General features: G+C 36.2%; 1 protein-coding gene across 1 annotated transcript in view; it reads right to left on the reverse strand.

Moving 5' to 3' along the window:
* Nucleotides 1-2,395: 2,395 nt before the first annotated feature.
* LOC100892044 overlaps nt 2,396-18,469 on the reverse strand; it is a 96,718-nt gene continuing 80,644 nt past the window's right edge. Inside the window, exons 29-36 of the mRNA XM_031000029.1 lie at nt 15,818-16,720; nt 15,264-15,331; nt 14,216-14,268; nt 13,343-13,423; nt 8,902-9,056; nt 7,062-7,524; nt 3,847-3,987; nt 2,396-3,129 (exon numbers count right to left, since the gene is read on the reverse strand). Coding sequence (XP_030855889.1) covers nt 2,880-3,129; nt 3,847-3,987; nt 7,062-7,524; nt 8,902-9,056; nt 13,343-13,423; nt 14,216-14,268; nt 15,264-15,331; nt 15,818-16,720 — 2,114 coding nt within the window. The 3' untranslated portion in view covers nt 2,396-2,879. The remainder of the gene's footprint in view (nt 3,130-3,846; nt 3,988-7,061; nt 7,525-8,901; nt 9,057-13,342; nt 13,424-14,215; nt 14,269-15,263; nt 15,332-15,817; nt 16,721-18,469) is intronic.

The following is an 18,469-nucleotide window of genomic DNA, read 5'->3' on the forward strand; positions in this document are numbered from 1 at the left end:
CTCGAGTCCTTTCTCCATACGATACCAGAGTATTTGCAGCGATGTGAGAGAGCAGGGGGGGGGGGGGTGAGACAGAAAATGGAAAAACAAACACAAGAGAGATAAATTATTTTAAGTAAATGAAAATGAAATGTTCAAACACAGAGATTAGTAAATTTTGTAAGAAAAAGAGAGAGACTTGGAGACAGATAGAGAGGAAGAATAGGGGAGAAAAAAGGAGGCAGATATACAGAGGGGGTGTAGACAGCCAAAGGATCATTCCTGAAGAATTAAGATAACATTAAGACAAAAGAAACACATAATACACTCTAATATTTCTTTTTCTGATAAATACAATAATTTATTTCATCAAACTTACGGTTCACTAAAACAGAATAAGTGTTCAATATATACAGCCTCTGTCTCCCTAGATAGTTTCTCTATATTTCACCAATTACTCATTCAAACCATTTACACCCATTGTAATAAAAAGGAATACAATATTAATTTGTCTTGCTAAATATTTACATAATAAACTTGATCAAGGTTATATTAAGGCCTCATTGAATTGGACAGATTGCACTTGGTCGAAAACACAGCCTCACTCAAATATCTGGACGGAAATTTATTTGGAAATTATAAATCTTATAAAAACACACATTTAACCTCACAACACTTTCCTCCATCACATTGTCACATACAAAATTGTTCTACAATATATACTTACACACTTGAACATATTTACTATTGTTTTGTTCATATCAACACAGATAGATAGGAAGAACAAAATTATGTCCTTTTTCAGCATACTTTTTTCTTCTCTTAAAGTCAACTATGACAGCAAACCTCTTTAAAAATTATTTTAAAAAATGACTTATTGTCCTGACCACACCGCAATGGGAATCTAGTTGCAAACGTATATCAAAGAGTATGAAACAGCAATTTGTTTCCCCAAACACTTTATGAAATGCAAACTTAAATAGACACTGCTGGTACCCACATCAAAATTTCTTTCTCAATATTTTGTGACGCATATAATTGTGTCTGGTTTCATCTTAAGGAAATATTAAATGGGAATAATGGTGTTTTGATTACTGTGAAGGTATAATTAAGAAAGATATCACCACCCTATATCAAAAATTACTTGACTAAAGTCACAATACTAAATAAGAATTTAGCATGAAATATGACACTACATATAAAATACAATAAAGTTACGTTTGATTAGGCTAATGTGAATGGGTACACAGACAGTAAAGGACTATTATGGTATGATACCTCAATTTAACAGCTCCAATCTAAAATATGCTAACGAACCTATGTGACCTACAATGTGACATATGATAGCTGCAGTTTGTTGTCCTTTTTTCTGAAATATCTAAATAAAAAATTCACCTTGGGCCATTGTGAAGAAACATCTTTGGAATACATGTAGAATGAAGTTACGAATATGTGCTAAGCACACAATTGATAATTGTCAGGTCACTATTAAAGTGTAGTGCTCCCTCCCAAAATCTGATTAAAGAATGGCTCCTGCTTTGTGATAACCTGCTATAAATAGTCAATCTTATATCTCATTGAAAGTCACGTGACAAGGAATTTTTCTTGTTAAAAGTCTGGGAAGCCTCCTTCCTTCTTCTCTCTTTTGAAAAATGTACACACAAACAATAGTTTTGCCCACTTGCATGAAAAGAAGAGCGCACACCTTTGCGTAAAAATCCAAATGTACATAGCGCAACAAGCAAAGTATTTTAAACAACATTGAAACAAACATTTATTTTTGAATGAGTGTATTTAGGTTACAATATGGCTTACTAGTAGAAAGCGACAATCAGGGTGACCTGGGATAGAAAACAAGTCAATGCACTGGCACACCCTTGGGTAATGCATTCATTGAATTCCTCAGATAGGACTTCAGGCTTTAGGTTCCTAGAGGTCACTTTTAAACATAAGATTGCCTTTTCTAGTAATCAGGTGATCTAGAAGTGATCAATAAAATCTTTTTAATTTTTTAACCAGTTTGTTAATAACATGACTCGGTAACATTATTGGAGGTTGATTAAAAACTGTGTAATTTTTGTATGAAATGTTACTTATTATATTTCTGCTACTGTACTAAACCTCTAACATGCAAAATATCCTGAAAAAATTCTCAAACCACAAAGATATTTATGGTTTTACGTCACTATGCCACACCCTCTAACATTAATTTTTCCCAACCGTTCTTTCCCTGAAAATAAGACAGAAGATATGCTTTTAAAATCTTTCAACACTTAAATGTCTATAATGGTATATAGAGCCAATTTATTGCTTTGTGACAATTTACATTCCCCTAAAATGTAATTAAATTGTAATAATATGGTTGGGAGAATTAAGGAATCGACCAGATCAGTTGTTCCCAATTTTCATCATTAATAATGGTCTGTTTTCAATCAAACTTTCAGATTATCTTTAATTGTACATCTAGCATTGAATCCACTACCTTAGCACCATTTTCTCTCATCTGAACAATGTTACTAATTCCCTTGAAAGAAGACACTATATTTAAGCCGCTTGGAACACACACTCCCATATCTGCCAACATTTGAAAATGAGAATTAAGAATTTTTAGCACGGTATGTCTTCAAAAATAAGAAATCTGTACCCTTTACGGGCGTTCGCACATGCAACGGCAGTGTAACTGGCAATACGCGGTAAATCTGTGCAAAAAAGCGAAGACAAATTCGCTGCTCAATCATGCAGCCCTAAACGCACGTAATACATGAACTTTCACATCGCGGCATATGATAAAAACAAGCTTAATTTGGCTTAAGCAACAAACAAAAAACAAAAAAAAATCGAAAAAAACAGAATATTCCGGATTATTCGGAAGGGTTGGCAGGTATGCACGCCCATAGCTTTCACATCAACGACGGGCTTGAACCCAGATTGTTCGGTAACTGATTCACATAAGTCGGATTCAAAGAGTTCTTGCGCTGAGGGGGAGGAGGAGGAGCCGGAGCACCCTCTTTTTCATCCTCGGGGGCAGGAGCGACCCGCTGCAACCGCTTGTGCATCTTGGGAAAGCGCTTGGCAAGGAGCTGCTCTTCCAGGGTTGAGGGCACCAAGGCTCCGGGTTCGGTGCCAGGCTGGTGGACTAGCACGTACCGCCTGTAGAGGTGGGTGGGATGGGAAGGAGAGGACAATATCTTGATTACATAATGTACATGCTTGAAACTTTTTTTGGACAATCAAGTTAACTCATCGCCTACTGGTTGTTCCTGTATTAAGCCTACAAAGTCAACAGGTTATAATACGCACAATTTGAAGAAAGAAATTGGTAAACAACTTGCTATATTATTGAAAAGATTAGTGTAAACATCTAAAAGGAATGTTATATTAATTGAGGCAATCTCCAACCGCTGTCCTCAACTCTCCCCACACAGCAAATCATAGAAATTTGTTCAAATTGCAGAGAAACAGCTGTCTATATTGGAATTTACATCCAGGGCTATTGATATCTATCTTCTTGGGGTTTAATTCCTCATTTGTTTAATGTTCCACCTGAAGAAAAAAAGAACTTCATTGCAGCTTAGAATTGCTATTATTCATCAACTAAACTCAAAGAAATATAAAGAGAAGCATCAGATGGGGGAGGGGTGGTTGACTCGAGCCAAAACAAGAAATGGGTTTAAAAAACGCTTTAGCATGGGTACTCGAAAACAGATGCTATCGAATCTCTGTGGATTTTGTTCACCCCCTCTGCAGGTTCATCTTTTGTTTTAAAGCTTTTATATTTGATTGTAATTATATTGTCTTTTTATGAATCTGTGGACATAAATGAAATTGAAAAAAAGTTGAATTGAGAACACGCTAGATTAGACTGACCTTGGTTTGCTTGGGATGGACTTTGCGATTTGTTTCTTCTTGACCAGTAGATGGTTGCTAGATGAATCGTGACTGACCATGTCTCCAGGAACATCATCTCTTCTCTTGGATGACTTGTTCTTGGAGCTGTTGAAGTGAAACCTTTAAAGGAAAGATAAAAAATCGTACTGATTTATCCATGGTCTCTCACATTAATCAATGAAGTTCTATGCTATTGGTTTTCAATTACGAGGTAGTTAAAATACTTTAACATTATATATTTAATAAAACTAGATGGATCTTCGACTACAAGCTATTTTTCATACCATATACATGTATGGCCTTTGGTTTTTTACCTCGTGACCTTCAAATCTAATCAGTTCATTGGCTCTGCAAGATACATACATATCCTGAGTTTGATGGTAACCCGGCCATCAGTTCTAATGATAATGTGATCACAAGCTATTATTGCATACATAATGAGCCCAATGGCCCTTGACCTCATGACCCCAAAATCTAATCAGTTCATTGGCTGTGCAAGATACATACATGACCTAAGTTTGGTGGGAATCCATCAATAGGACATTCAGACGGACAACCTGAAAACATAATGCCTCTGGCTACGTCGTTGCGGAGTCATACAATTACATATTGGTGGTGAGAATGATTACCAGGTACTTATTTCATTTCATAAGCTTTTTTTCACGTGTAAAATGTATAAGACCACAGATTAACAAGGGAAACGCTCTTGGCGGTCTCCCTGCATTACGTAATTCGATATGATGAAAAATTGAGGTTGGAACATTATTTATAGGCGGGGTGGCCCATTAGCAAGCCCAAAACAAGGGAAATGCTCTCGGCGGTCTCGCCTGCATAACGCAATTCAATATGATAAACCAGAACGTCAATGACGTAGCGCTCATCCGCATCTCGCAACAACAAATATTGTAAATTTTATGTGGTACACTTTTGAACTGGTCAAAAAATAAAAATTTGTGCCCTGGAAGGGACATAATTTCATTTCATTACCATAATTAATCAATGGAGCAAAATCTCAAAATTCTGTGTAGAAGTTTAGTGTTCCAAATTTAGCTCTACCAAATAAGGCAAACCCAAACAAAATCGGTCAAGAAATGAGGGAGAAGAAGCAATTTTTGTTATTTTTGGAATAAATTTGCATAAATTACCATAATTAATTAATGGAGAACAATTTCAAAATTCGGTGTATAAGTTTAGTGTACCAAAGTTAGCTCTACCAGATACCGGTAAAGCAAACCAAATCAAAATCGGTCAAGAAATGAAGGAGAAGAAGCATTTTTTGTGATTTCGAATAAATTAGCATAGATAATGAATTTCACGATTCTGTGTAGAAATTTAAAATCCCCCTCCTAGCCCTATCATATGAAACAATCAGAATCAAAATTGGTTGAAAAATAACGAAGAAGAAGCATTTTGAAAATCTTGATGTTGATGCCACAACAAATTCTAAGTTTGTTGACCTTAAATGACCTTTAACCTTAACTTAGTGACCTGAAATTCTACTCACATAATTGGGGAGACTTGATAACCCTATAGTCCAAGTTTCGTTGACTAAGAACTTATGCTTTCAAAATTATATCAAAAATTCAAAAACTTAACCTTAGGTTAAGTTTTCGATGATGATGCTACAACATAGTCCAAGTCTGTTGACCTGAAATGACCTTTGACCTTGTGATCTGAAATTCTACTCACATGATTGGGGATACTTGATTACCCTATAGTCAAAGTTTCATTGACCAAGAACTTATACTTTAAAAATTATATCAAAAATTCAAAAACTTAACCTTAGGTTTAAGTTTTTGATGTTGACGCCGCAGTCGCCGCCGACACCGCCGTCACCGGAAAAAGCGGCGCCTATGTCTCGATTTTTGCTACGTAGGCGAGACAAAAATGAAATCCTCTGAATATAATCAGCATTTTGAAGTGAATATTGACCAAGAATCATCAGAAGAATATTTACTATTAATTGTACCAGGATCGATAACTTGAATGAAATATGAACAAATTAATTTTTAAAAAATGATTTATTAATTCTCATATTAAGTTGTGAAAACATAATTCAAGTCTACTGACCTAAAATGACCTTTGACCTTGTGACCTGGAATTTGTGTCATATGATTTGTGATACTTGATAACCCTTGGGTACAAGTTTCATGGAATTTGAATAAACAATTTTGAAAATATGCTAATAATTCAAAATCTTGATGATGATGCCACAACATAGTCCAAGTCTGTTGACCTGAAATGACCTTTTATCTTGACTTTGTGACATGAAATTCTACTCACATGATTGGAGGTACTTATACTTTCAAAATTATATAAAAAATTCAAAACTTAACCCCCGCCGTCGCCGGAAAAGCGACGCCTATGTCTCGCTTTTTTGCTACGCAGGTGAGACAAAAATAAAGTCAAGACAAGACTAAAATAGAAATAGGAATTAAACATGATGCAACTGTCACGTGTGGGCATATTGGAGGTTGCACTACATTAACACTAGTATCACAGACAAAAAGATAAATGAGTCGATAAGAATTGAACCTTGAGAGTTACTAAATAAACAGAATTTGCCTTTATTTCAAATAAAGGCTAAAGAGATTTGACCACTCTTGAACATCACAAGGGCAAGATGAAAATGGAACAAAGCAGAACGTGACAATGGCTTAGAAACAAATTAATTACCATACAAATGCAGAAACATTATTGGTCCAACGCCACGTGATAAGTGCATCACATGCATCACAGTGTTTCACAATATGTGATTCTTTGCTTGTATAATGTTGGCATCGGTCAAGTATGTTCTGGCAATTGATTTCATGAGTTACATTGGTAGTTTGGGAAACATTTTGCATTTGGTTTTCTTCTAGCTTTATATACAGTCAAGTCTGCTTTAGCAACCACCTATATAGAAAGATTACCTGTCTATAAAGACCACATTTTCTGTTTCCCTTTTTTTGAAGCATGTAGTAAATGAACCTGTACATAAAGACCACCTGCCTAAAAAGACCACTTTTCATGTCTCCCTTGAGCGGTCTTTATGCACAGGTTTCACTGTGACAAACAAGGCAATGTGGAGATTATTGGCTGGCCGGGATACAGCATGGTATCAATGGACGGGCACATGCATTCAAGGTTAACTGACTAAAGATTTATTTTATAGTGTGACAGATATCTAAAATAGCTAGGATTCTAATACTGACCTGTAAGGTCTTTCAGCAGCCATGTCTGATCTTGTTCTACTCTGCTTAAGTTGACGATCACTCTGCTGGCTTGTCCTCTGTCTAGATTCCTGCTGACCTCCCTGACTGAGAGGGCGATGTTCCCCTTTACATCTCGAGGTTTGATGATCACCGGGACTTGAAGACCGATGATTCCAACTTGCCGTTGAGGGCCCAGCAGGACTGCCTGCCAGGCTCCTGTCGACCCTAGGATGGTCTACCTGTTGATCGATACATTGGCTACACGGCCTAAAAGCCTGCTGGCGTTGGGTGAACGCTGGCTGTTGCTCGGTGTTTCTGCCGACCAATGCTTGCTTGCGTTGGCCGAGTGGGGAGTGTGTGTCACGTGATCGGGACGAGAGTTGCCTGGCTTGGTGTGCTGGAGCACTCTTTGCCCTCATGCTCCTCTTTGAATTCAGTGATGGATCAGACTGGGTAAGATTTTCTGGGAATAGAAGGAAAGAATAAATATAAAAACGTATACAAGCAATGAGATTACAAAATGTGTCTGAATTCACACTACACAAATATGGCTCAAGGACTTAAGAAAGGGCAAATTGTATTGTGTTTTTTTTTTCTTGAAAAAAAAAAATTCATTGTGCTCGAAAGACCAATAAGGAAATATTCCACATCTATTTCTTCAAGTTAATACTCATTTTCAAAGGGAAAGAAAAGGTGCAATCCAAGATAATTTTGCTTTTACAGCAGCTATGTTGTTTTATTCCAAGGCATCATATATAAGTCTTAAGCTCGTATTCGTCTTGTACTGTTGGTGAATTTAAATGAGAGATTTTTAGTCTCATCAAGGGGTTCAAATCATCAAAGGAAGCATTGCACAAAACTGCTTTCTTTGTGTACATGTCAGTGTATCTTACCAATTATTTGATTTGGTACTGGAAGTAGGAATGTGTGGGAACAGGATGTTTGGCCAACTTCCACAACTTGGCCTTAAATATTTTAATTGGTGCTAATGATCTATAAAAATAAAAAAAATTGGATATCCCTCTGAAATTATAGAGGATTTAACGCCCTTTTTTATGAATGAACATATATTTGTGATCCTAATTAACCTTGTTATGTTACACTTATAAGTCATCTCCAGCCAGCCCCTGCATAACAGGCTTTTATGTAAAGCCGAAATATCAGAGAAGCTGATCCAACAAAAAATCTGAAGAAAATTGGAGAAGCTAGGAAGTTTTACATTTTTTCAATGTGTTCAAATTATGAAGATCTCGAGATACGGTAATGGGGAAAAATGGCAACTTGGACATGAGCTTGTAATTCTTAATAACCCATTGTTTTGCATATTTTGACATCATAATATTGCCATATCAAACTGTTTCTAAGTCATTAAAAGATAGGGGTAAAGACATGATGAATTCGGTTGGAAGAGACACAAAGGATATTTTATGATATCAAACTAAGGAAACATAATTGCATCGCAAGAGAATGACATCACAAACTAAAAAATGAGTTGCCAATTTCTCTCTTGTTTATGTAGTAATCTCAATAATAATAATTGTTCATGTCATCAATAATGTAAAAACTGTCTTATTAGTTGTCTGATTTTCCTCAAATCTTGTTTTTGGTTTTTTACTTGTTTCTCTGTGTTTTCTGCCTCTTATCAAAAGAGTCCCATCTGGTAAAGTTCACTGGGTGAGTTATAAAGTGCGTCCTAGAAAAACGAAACCCGAACTATGAGCTATATGAATATAACTTCTTGCTTTTCTCACAATTATCATTTGTTTTTGAGGTTTCATTTTTTTCTGGGACACACTGTACTTCATTAAAAAAGGTAAGAATTCAGTTTCAGCAAACTGACCATTCTGACGGCCCCCAGACCCAGGGCCGTCGAAAGAACACTGATGATGACCCAGGAGTGCCTTTCGTCTTTGGCGCTGGCGAAGCTCAAGGAGCTGACGTCTGTCGGCTGCACTCTTGACTCGCTGATCCTTCTGCATCTTCAAGAAGTGGTGTCTAATTGAGCAAACATAGAAATGCATTTTTGCAGTAGGGTTAGAGAACAATTAATGGTGAACTTGGTGAAGAACTTATGTCTAACTAGGCAAACACAAAAGGATTCATTGCGATAGAGTCAGACAGTGATGATGAAAACCTTTAGTCTAAAAAAGCAGACATAATAGGATTAATTGCGACAGGATCAGAGAACAATGAAGAAAAACATATGTCTAAACAGGCAATCATGAAAGGATTTATTGCTATAGAGCGGTCATTAAAAAAATGTATTTTTAGAATTTCTCAATTTAGACTTCATTTTCTAAAAGAGCATAAAAAATAATGTTATGTCCAAATGTTGAAAACCAATTGAATATGTTAATAAGTTTTGGCTGAGATATGCCCATCCGAATAAATAGATTTTAATTAGGAAATCACCCGCTATTTTGCTCTGGTTCATAAGATGAGGTACCAGAGCAAAAGTAACATGATTTCTTAATTTTTGATGCTCTTTCAGAAAATGCAGTTCAAAATGAGAAATTCTGAAAAAAGATGTTTATGATGTTACAGCGTTGGTACTCTACAGGGTCAGAGAACAAAAAATAATGAAAACTGAAGTCTAAATGCTCAAACGTAAGAGGATTCTTTGCGGTACGGCCAGAAAGCATTGATGAAAAACTTAAGTCTTAATACCAAACATAAGGGCCCAAATTCACAAAGGAGGTTTGTCGACAAACCTTGGTTTTCGTATGTCATATGACGCGTTTTACACGTTTCTTACAAACCTGGTTTGTAAAGAACAAAAGGAGGTTTGGCGAAACAAAAGGAGGTTTGAGCTCAAACCTTGCTTTGTGAATTCAGGCCAAGAGGATTGATATGTGGACAGGGTCATGTAGACAACAATGGATAATGAAAAACTTTAGTCTAAATATGCAAACATAAGAGGATTAATTTTGACAGGGTCAGAGAACAATGAAGAAAAACATATGTCTAAACAGGCAATCATTAAAGGATTTATTGCTATAGAGCGGTCATTAAAAAAATGTATTTTTAGAATTTCTCAATTTGGACTTCATTTTCTAAAAGAGCATAAAAAATAATGTTATGTCCAAATGTTGAAAACCAATTGAATATGTTAATAAGTTTTGGCTGAGATATGCCCATCCGAATAAATAGATTTTAATTAGGAAATCACTGCTATTTTGCTCTGGTTCATAAGATGAGGTACCAGAGCAAAAGTAACATGATTTCTTAATTTTTGATGCTCTTTCAGAAAATGCAATTCAAAATGAGAAATTCTGAAAAAAAGATGTTTATGATGTTACAGCTTGGTACTCTACAGGGTCAGAGAACAAAAAATAATGAAAACTGAAGTCTAAATGCTCAAACGTAAGAGGATTAATTGCCGTACGGTCAGAAAGCATTGATGAAAAACTTTAGTCTTAATACCAAACATAAGGGCCCGAATTCACAAAGCAAGGTTTGAGCTCAAACCTCCTTTTGTTTTGCCTAACCTCCTTTTGTTCTTTACAAACCAGGTTTGTAAAAAATGTACAAAACGTGTCATGTAATTAAAGTACGATAACCAAGGTTTGTCGACAAACCTCCTTTGTGAATTCGGGCCACGAGGATTGATATGTGGACAGGGTCATGTAGACAACAATGGATAATGAAAAACTTTAGTCTAAATATGCAAACATAAGAGGATTAATTTTGACAGGGTCAGAGAACAATGAAGAAAAACATATGTCTAAACAGGCAATCATTAAAGGATTTATTGCTATAGAGCGGTCATTAAAAAAATGTATTTTTAGAATTTCTCAATTTGGACTTCATTTTCTAAAAGAGCATAAAAAATAATGTTATGTCCAAATGTTGAAAACCAATTGAATATGTTAATAAGTTTTGGCTGAGATATGCCCATCCGAATAAATAGATTTTAATTAGGAAATCACTGCTATTTTGCTCTGGTTCATAAGATGAGGTACCAGAGCAAAAGTAACATGATTTCTTAATTTTTGATGCTCTTTCAGAAAATGCAATTCAAAATGAGAAATTCTGAAAAAAAGATGTTTATGATGTTACAGCTTGGTACTCTACAGGGTCAGAGAACAAAAAATAATGAAAACTGAAGTCTAAATGCTCAAACGTAAGAGGATTCTTTGCGGTACGGTCAGAAAGCATTGATGAAAAACTTAAGTCTTAATAACAAACATAAGGGCCCAAATTCACAAAGGAGGTTTGTCGACAAACCTTGGTTTTCGTATGTCATATGACGCGTTTTACACGTTTTTTACAAACCTGGTTTGTAAAGAACAAAAGGAGGTTTGGCGAAACAAAAGGAGGTTTGAGCTCAAACCTTGCTTTGTGAATTCAGGCCAAGAGGATTGATATGTGGACAGGGTCATGTAGACAACAATGGATAATGAAAAACTTTAGTCTAAATATGCAAACATAAGAGGATTAATTTTGACAGGGTCAGAGAACAATGAAGAAAAACATATGTCTAAACAGGCAATAATTAAAGGATTTATTGCTATAGAGCAGTCATTAAAAAAATATATTTTTAGAATTTCTCAATTTGGACTTCATTTTCTAAAAGAGCATAAAAAATAATGTTATGTCCAAATGTTGAAAACCAATTGAATATGTTAATAAGTTTTGGCTGAGATATGCCCATCCGAATAAATAGATTTTAATTAGGAAATCACCCGCTATTTTGCTCTGGTTCATAAGATGAGGTACCAGAGCAAAAGTAACATGATTTCTTAATTTTTGATGCTCTTTCAGAAAATGCAGTTCAAAATGAGAAATTCTGAAAAAAGATGTTTATGATGTTACAGTGTTGGTACTCTTCAGGGTCAGAGCACAAAAAATAATGAAAACTGAAGTCTAAATGCTCAAACGTAAGAGGATTAATTGCGGTACGGTCAGAAAGCATTGATGAAAAACTTAAGTCTTAATACCAAACATAAGGGCCCGAATTTACAAAGCAAGGTTTGAGCTCAGACCAAGGTTTGAGCTCGAACCTCCTTTTGTTTCGCCAAACCTCCTTTTGTTCTTTACAAACCAGGTTTGTAAAAAACGTGTAAAACGCGTCATATGACGTACGAAAACCAAGGTTTGTCGACAAACCTCCTTTGTGAATTCGGGCAACGAGGATTGATATGTGGACAGGGTCATGCAGACAACAATGGATAATGAAAAACTTTAGTCTAAATATGCAAACATAAGAGGATTAATTTTGACAGGGTCAGAGAACAATTATGAAAGACGTATGCATGTCTAACAGGCTAACATGAAGGGCTTCATTTTTTATGATGTCAATTACATTCAACCTTCAGGTATTTTCATCAAAATATGAACTATATACCCTTTAAAAAATTGAACTATATAGGCAAAAACTATGATGCTATGATGTAATGATTATCCAATCATGGAATGTGCAGTTTGAGTGAAATGTGGCAACATGCATCAAATTGAATACACCATTGGCATTAATGCATGACCACTTCAATATTAAAATGCAATCCATCCTCCAAGCTAGTAAATGAAGATTTTCACTGACAAGTACAATGCATTTGGCAACATTCTGCTTTTGACTTGGCCCCATATCGGCCAGGTGTACGTACTGCACATTCTATGATTACATAATCATTACAAATGAGGCATCATTGTAAAGGGAAATATATAAGCACAATTCCAACGTCATGTATGGTAATATAATAACAAGAGAGAAATCAATGATGAGGCGCGATAGCTCAATTGGTAGAGCAGTGGTCTCGTAATCCGGCGACCCGGGTTTGAAACTAAGTCGATGCGTAGTACCCTTTGGACAGACATTAATCCTCATGACCAGATCCCTCAGAGAGGACCTAAAGCTGTGGGTCCTCTGGTTGCTTACTAACTCTTAGCATTCCTTCCAACCTCCACTTTCTCGCCTTTCTATTTCACTTCTATTTTCTATCCACTTTCCTTAGTCCCTCTAGGACTTTACACATGGTGTACCGTAAACCTCTACCGCGATTATTCATACCACCATGCAAACCTTCAAACATCATCTAACTCTTAGCAGTCGGGTAGAATAACCACCACTAACATGGTAACTGAAATTTGAATTGCAGAACTATTTTTGAGGAGCTAATATAGTATCATTAATTTGTTGACTTTATACATGATATTCTTCTTTCAATTTGAAAATGCTCTTAAAATGTCATTCCATAATGTTTGGAATCGCCCTGAGTTCATTTCAACTCTGTCTTTTTCTATCAGTTGAGAATGAAATCAAACAGTTTGCTTTGACTCACCGCTGGATCATCCTGTCTGTCCAATTCTTGTCAAGTTGAAGTCCATCATTTTTCAAATAGCCACTCAGATCAGTCGGTGAGCTGTTTAGAATAAAATATTTTGACATGATTTACTCTATGGCTTTGGAAAGTCTCTCTGCAAATTAATACCAGTAATATGATCAAATGATATAATTTAATGATCCAGGTTTGCCTAGCTACATTCACAAGCCTACCAATCTCGCAAAGGAATCGGTCAAGCCATATCAAATTTTTTGCGAGAGTTTCTGGATGAACTTACATCATCATTCAACATCTCATGGTTTCCGGTGCTCACTGAGAAATGCATTAAAATTGCATATCTGTACCGATATAAATCCATCTACACAGGCTGTGCAAGAAGTTTAGAGGACATATTACATTTCATTCAATAATTCAGTACTAATTAGAAAGTCATTGCCCAAACATAATGAGTAGGTAAAATAATGAGGTAATTAACATTGAAAGGTTTTCATGCAGTTATTTCTTATGTTAATTGGCTTTACCTTGGACACCGAGCACAAGATAATAATGCACTAGCATTGAAAAGAGTAGCTCATCAAGCAGTCTTTCAAAAGCTCATCAACGTGTCTAACATAATCTAACATCCCACTCAAAATCCTTTATTAGTTTCTATAAATATCTCAATTACTGTTAGTGACGGTCGAGTTGCATATCATCATGATGAGACTCTCTTATTGTTTTATCTGACAACAACAGACATAATTGAACTATTTGAGGTAGAAATGGTTTCAATACTTCAGATGGACATGTTTATAACCTTTTGCTTACGCAACCCGGAAAGCCCCAGATTATGAAACCTCCATAATTCAGTAGCCAACGGGTTAAACTCACCTCACAAAGTCCAAGTGTTTCTGAAATTCTTGTTCTGTCATGCTTCCAAAGTCCTGCTAGAGAAATTGGAATTTTTGTTAGGTTTTTAAAAAATAAAAATAAGAGTCTATCTCCCCGAGGGTCTCGGGCCAGCCCCAGAAAGTGGCCCATAAACTAGCGCTATAAGAGGTTCACAGACACAGGGAAAAATAGAAAACTAGAGAGAGATAAAAAAAGAAATACAAAAGGATAGATAGAAAATGAAGGAAGAAAAACCAAAGAAATGCACTAGGATATAGAAAGTGAGATACAGTAAACAAAGAAATACATTGGGAAAAAGAAAGAATTACACAAGGAAAGATAGAAGAAGGATAAACAAAAGGTACATACGGATTGATAGAAAATTAGTAAATAAAAAATACTGAAGTGCATAAAGAAAGACAAAGAAATACATAATACATAGAAAATGAGAAGGAAAAACAAAGAAATATCTCTGGAAATGAAATGAGAGAAGGAAAATAAAAATGAAAGAAAACTAGCATACACAATGTATATCAGAAAAAACAAAGAAATATAGAGGAAAAAAATACATTTTTATCTAGGAAAAGTTAGGAACAACGGACAAAAAATATACAAGTACATCAGGAAAAATAGAAAATCAGGCTCCGGTTTGGAGTTCGGTTTGATTTTTGGTTTGGGGTTCAGGTTAGATAGAGTTAGGTTCGGGGTTAAGATTTAGTAGTAGAGTGTTTGGATATGGGGTGAAGTTGGGAAGCTGGTTAATGCAGCGATGGCAGTGGATAAATTCTTGCCAGAGCATGCATCATATCTTAATGGTAAATGTCATACAAAACCATCGTAGGCTCTTTTTTTTTTCAGTTCTCCTTTTTCTTTTTTTTTATAAATTGTAAAGTGAAACATTTTTTTTTACAAATTTTTTTGTTGTATGAAGACATGTTTTTAATTTGATTCTTTTTTTACAAAAATGAAATAAACAAAGAATTTTGACCGCAGAACAAGTGTAGCTTGAGCATGTCTTAGAACCTAGCAATATCACATGATGACGTACCTCATCTTGAAAGGTCACATGGGGGTCATCTCCTGCTGTGAGGGGTCTTAGCTGCTCTTCCTTCATTCCTATTCATGGGAGAAATGTATACAAACATCTCTAATGAACAAGAGGTTTTACGTTAAGTGTGTACAACTATCAAGACACAATGCCTTTAAATTTTGAAAAGTAATGAATAATAAGAAGTTTCTTTTGTGTATTCACGTAAATATCAGATATACAAATTAACAGGGAAATACAATTGAAGGGAAGAAAGACTATGTAAATATCTTTACGTGTGCCTTCATTTATGCAATAGTTAGCAACAGCCCGACCCTCACCTTCAGTATCAAATCTAGATAAATGTGCGAAGAAATCACGGCATCATGAACAATATTTGTTTCAATTGTCCCTGCATTTGTCTTTGAAGACTTAATGTACCTACCGTAGTTGAATTGTATTCTTATTATTCCTCTGCATTGCAATCTTGGTCAGATTAGTTGGAAGTGGTTTTCACATTACAAACACCTTACGTTACAATCATTAATAATATAGAGGCAAGTATTGAATCTTACGTTCTGCTGTATTGGGTCGTGCTCTGCGCCCTTCAGGTGGGGCACTGAAAGGAATAGCTCTGTTGTAGTTGACCGGGGCCACATCGCTGATGCTATTTACATCGTCTGCCAAGCTACCACGGTCCATGTCAAGCAGCCCCCTCCCTCCCTCATCCAAGAACCTGAGAGGAGACGGGGCAGCCAACGGCGAGAAGGGTAGCCTCATGGGAGAGAAAGGAGAATCCGTCTCAAACCTCGACAGACCAGAACCGATACGAGATCCTTGAAGGCTGGCCTGTCTCGTGCTCGCCTTGGACATTATCGAGACAGAGAAGTTTGTGTTCGGAGGGGTGGGGCTACCATTGAAATCAGAGTCATCAAAAAAACTCTGTCTGGATTGGGGAATATCTGCTAGCTCATCGTCTGAGTTTGTTCTGCCCATGGAAGAGAGCATTGATAAGGCGTCGCTGTCAAACCCTGCAGGATGGTGATGCAGACCCCCTCTGCCGCGCTCTCCTGCCAGCCTGGAAACAGCCGACTGGGCCCGCTTCCCTGGGATGTCAAATCTGACACGACCTTCCTTGGCGCTCATGCTCCTTCCGGAAGTGATGCAACTCTTCTGAACAGTTGCTCTCCCTTCTTCTTCATCTTCTTCTCCATCTTCCTCGTTGCTCCTATGTTCTTCCTCCTCCTCCATGGGGTATCCCACTTTTACTCCTTCACCTTCATCCTCAGAAGACCCTGCATGGTCTTCCATGTGCATCTCATCATCACCAGTTGGAGGACTTCCCGTCTCGTCGCCTTGGAGCCCACCATCACCCATGACGTCGTCTACCTGGGGTGCCACGGCAATCTTCGTTTGTTCTGGCCCATACTTCTGACTGATCTGGAGCTTATTGGCAGCTTTGAACATGGCCATGGCACCTGTCAGGAATCAGAATCAAACGCACACAAATTTAGCATTCAGCTAATATTATAAGTATTCATGACCTAATATACTGAGGGAGCACATTACAAGCAATATTTAGTCTGGAGCAAAAAGGGCAGATTACTCTGTGTTACAGTATATGAGTTTAATAACACTCTTCCACCTCAAAAGAGATGATTTTATGTGTCCCTGTAGAAAAAATTTTGTTTTAAAATTGCAGATCATGAGATATGGTGATTAACTCATACTTTTAATAAATAGGGGTTTGTCCCACCACACCCCTTTTCAGCAATGTTCCTATTCTTCTGTATCAAAAGCAATCTTTATTTGGGTTATCCTTTAAAAATTTGTTAAAATAGGGCAGGGCCCCTCAAAATTTTACATGTTAATCAAGAATCACATCCGTTGACACAATCTATATATATTTAAACATTTTATAGATTTGGAGTAATGACTGAAAAGGCTATTTCTTCAATACATGCATTATCAAGTCACATGTCACAGCATGCACAAGGCGCATTTCAATTTCAACTTGGAAGAAAAACAACCTATCTTTGTTGGAGTCCCAATTAACCTTATCAAAGTATTAAATGAAATACCAAGTATTCTCATAATGAGGACAATAGATTGATTACATACAAAATCATCAAACAATCAAGGTTTCAACATATCAAGAAATATCCAGAGTTATACTATTCTTTTCCTCTGATTGATGTCCCAAATATAGATTCTTTTCTTCAATAAAGGCATGAGAATATTCAGACTTTACAGACTAGAAAGATAAAGAGCCCCTGAAGAATATCAAACTAAGGAAAATAAAAGCCCCAATTGACTTAAAAGATCACAGAATTAAAAGCATGCAACTATGAGGCGAGGATGATTACACTGCTTTGTCTTAAATGGACTACTAAGGGTAAAATACTGTTTGGAAAATAGTCATAGAAGGCCCATTTTGTAATCACATGCAAGGCTAAAATCGCTAAAATGTTTAGTTGTCAATTTACAGCGTTTAATTCACTGTGCAACTCTCTACTAGTACTGTTCTATTTCTAAATGATAAATAATAGTGTTGCCGGCATTTTAAAAGACCATTTTTTTTCTTCTTAAATTGAACATATATTATTACCTTAGAGGTCAAAATTAATCCTTTATGACCCCTCACAGAAAAAGGTGTATTTTATGTTACAGGTAGTATAGCTCTTTTGCAAAGTTTTTCAAAGATTATGATATTTGATACGGATCAGCCTTATACTTTTAAATTAATGAAATCCTACAGTCTTAAGTTCTGTTGCATTTGTATGGAAAATGAAAGAATAGTTTATACTGGATATTAAACATTTGAGACTTTACATTATGTCTAAATCAACCCAAACAACTGATATGTGGATAAATTCAAGGTCAATTTTGCAAACAAAATCAATGATTAACACCCATGATTCCATTCCAGAACCACCATGGCGAAAACTTGTCGTTTAAAATTGAAACCCCCATTTGACTTTCACCACTTCAAGAGCTGAGATTGTATAAGCCTAAAGTAAACACTATTTTGTTTTGGCAATAATAAGGCTAATAGCTGGAATTTCAGAAGTTGACCTCTGTGACCATAGACCTTTGACCTACTAACCCAAAACATACAGACGGATATATGTTCGGACAGACGGACAACCCCCAAAACACTATGCCTCAGCCACCACCTTCTGTCGGCGCAGACATAGAAAGTAAATGGAATCAAGATGCAAAAGTTG

The sequence above is a fragment of the Strongylocentrotus purpuratus genome, unplaced genomic scaffold, assembly GCF_000002235.5.
Source record: "Strongylocentrotus purpuratus isolate Spur 01 unplaced genomic scaffold, Spur_5.0 spur5_scaffold_6, whole genome shotgun sequence".
Classification (NCBI taxonomy): Eukaryota; Metazoa; Echinodermata; class Echinoidea; order Camarodonta; family Strongylocentrotidae; genus Strongylocentrotus; species Strongylocentrotus purpuratus.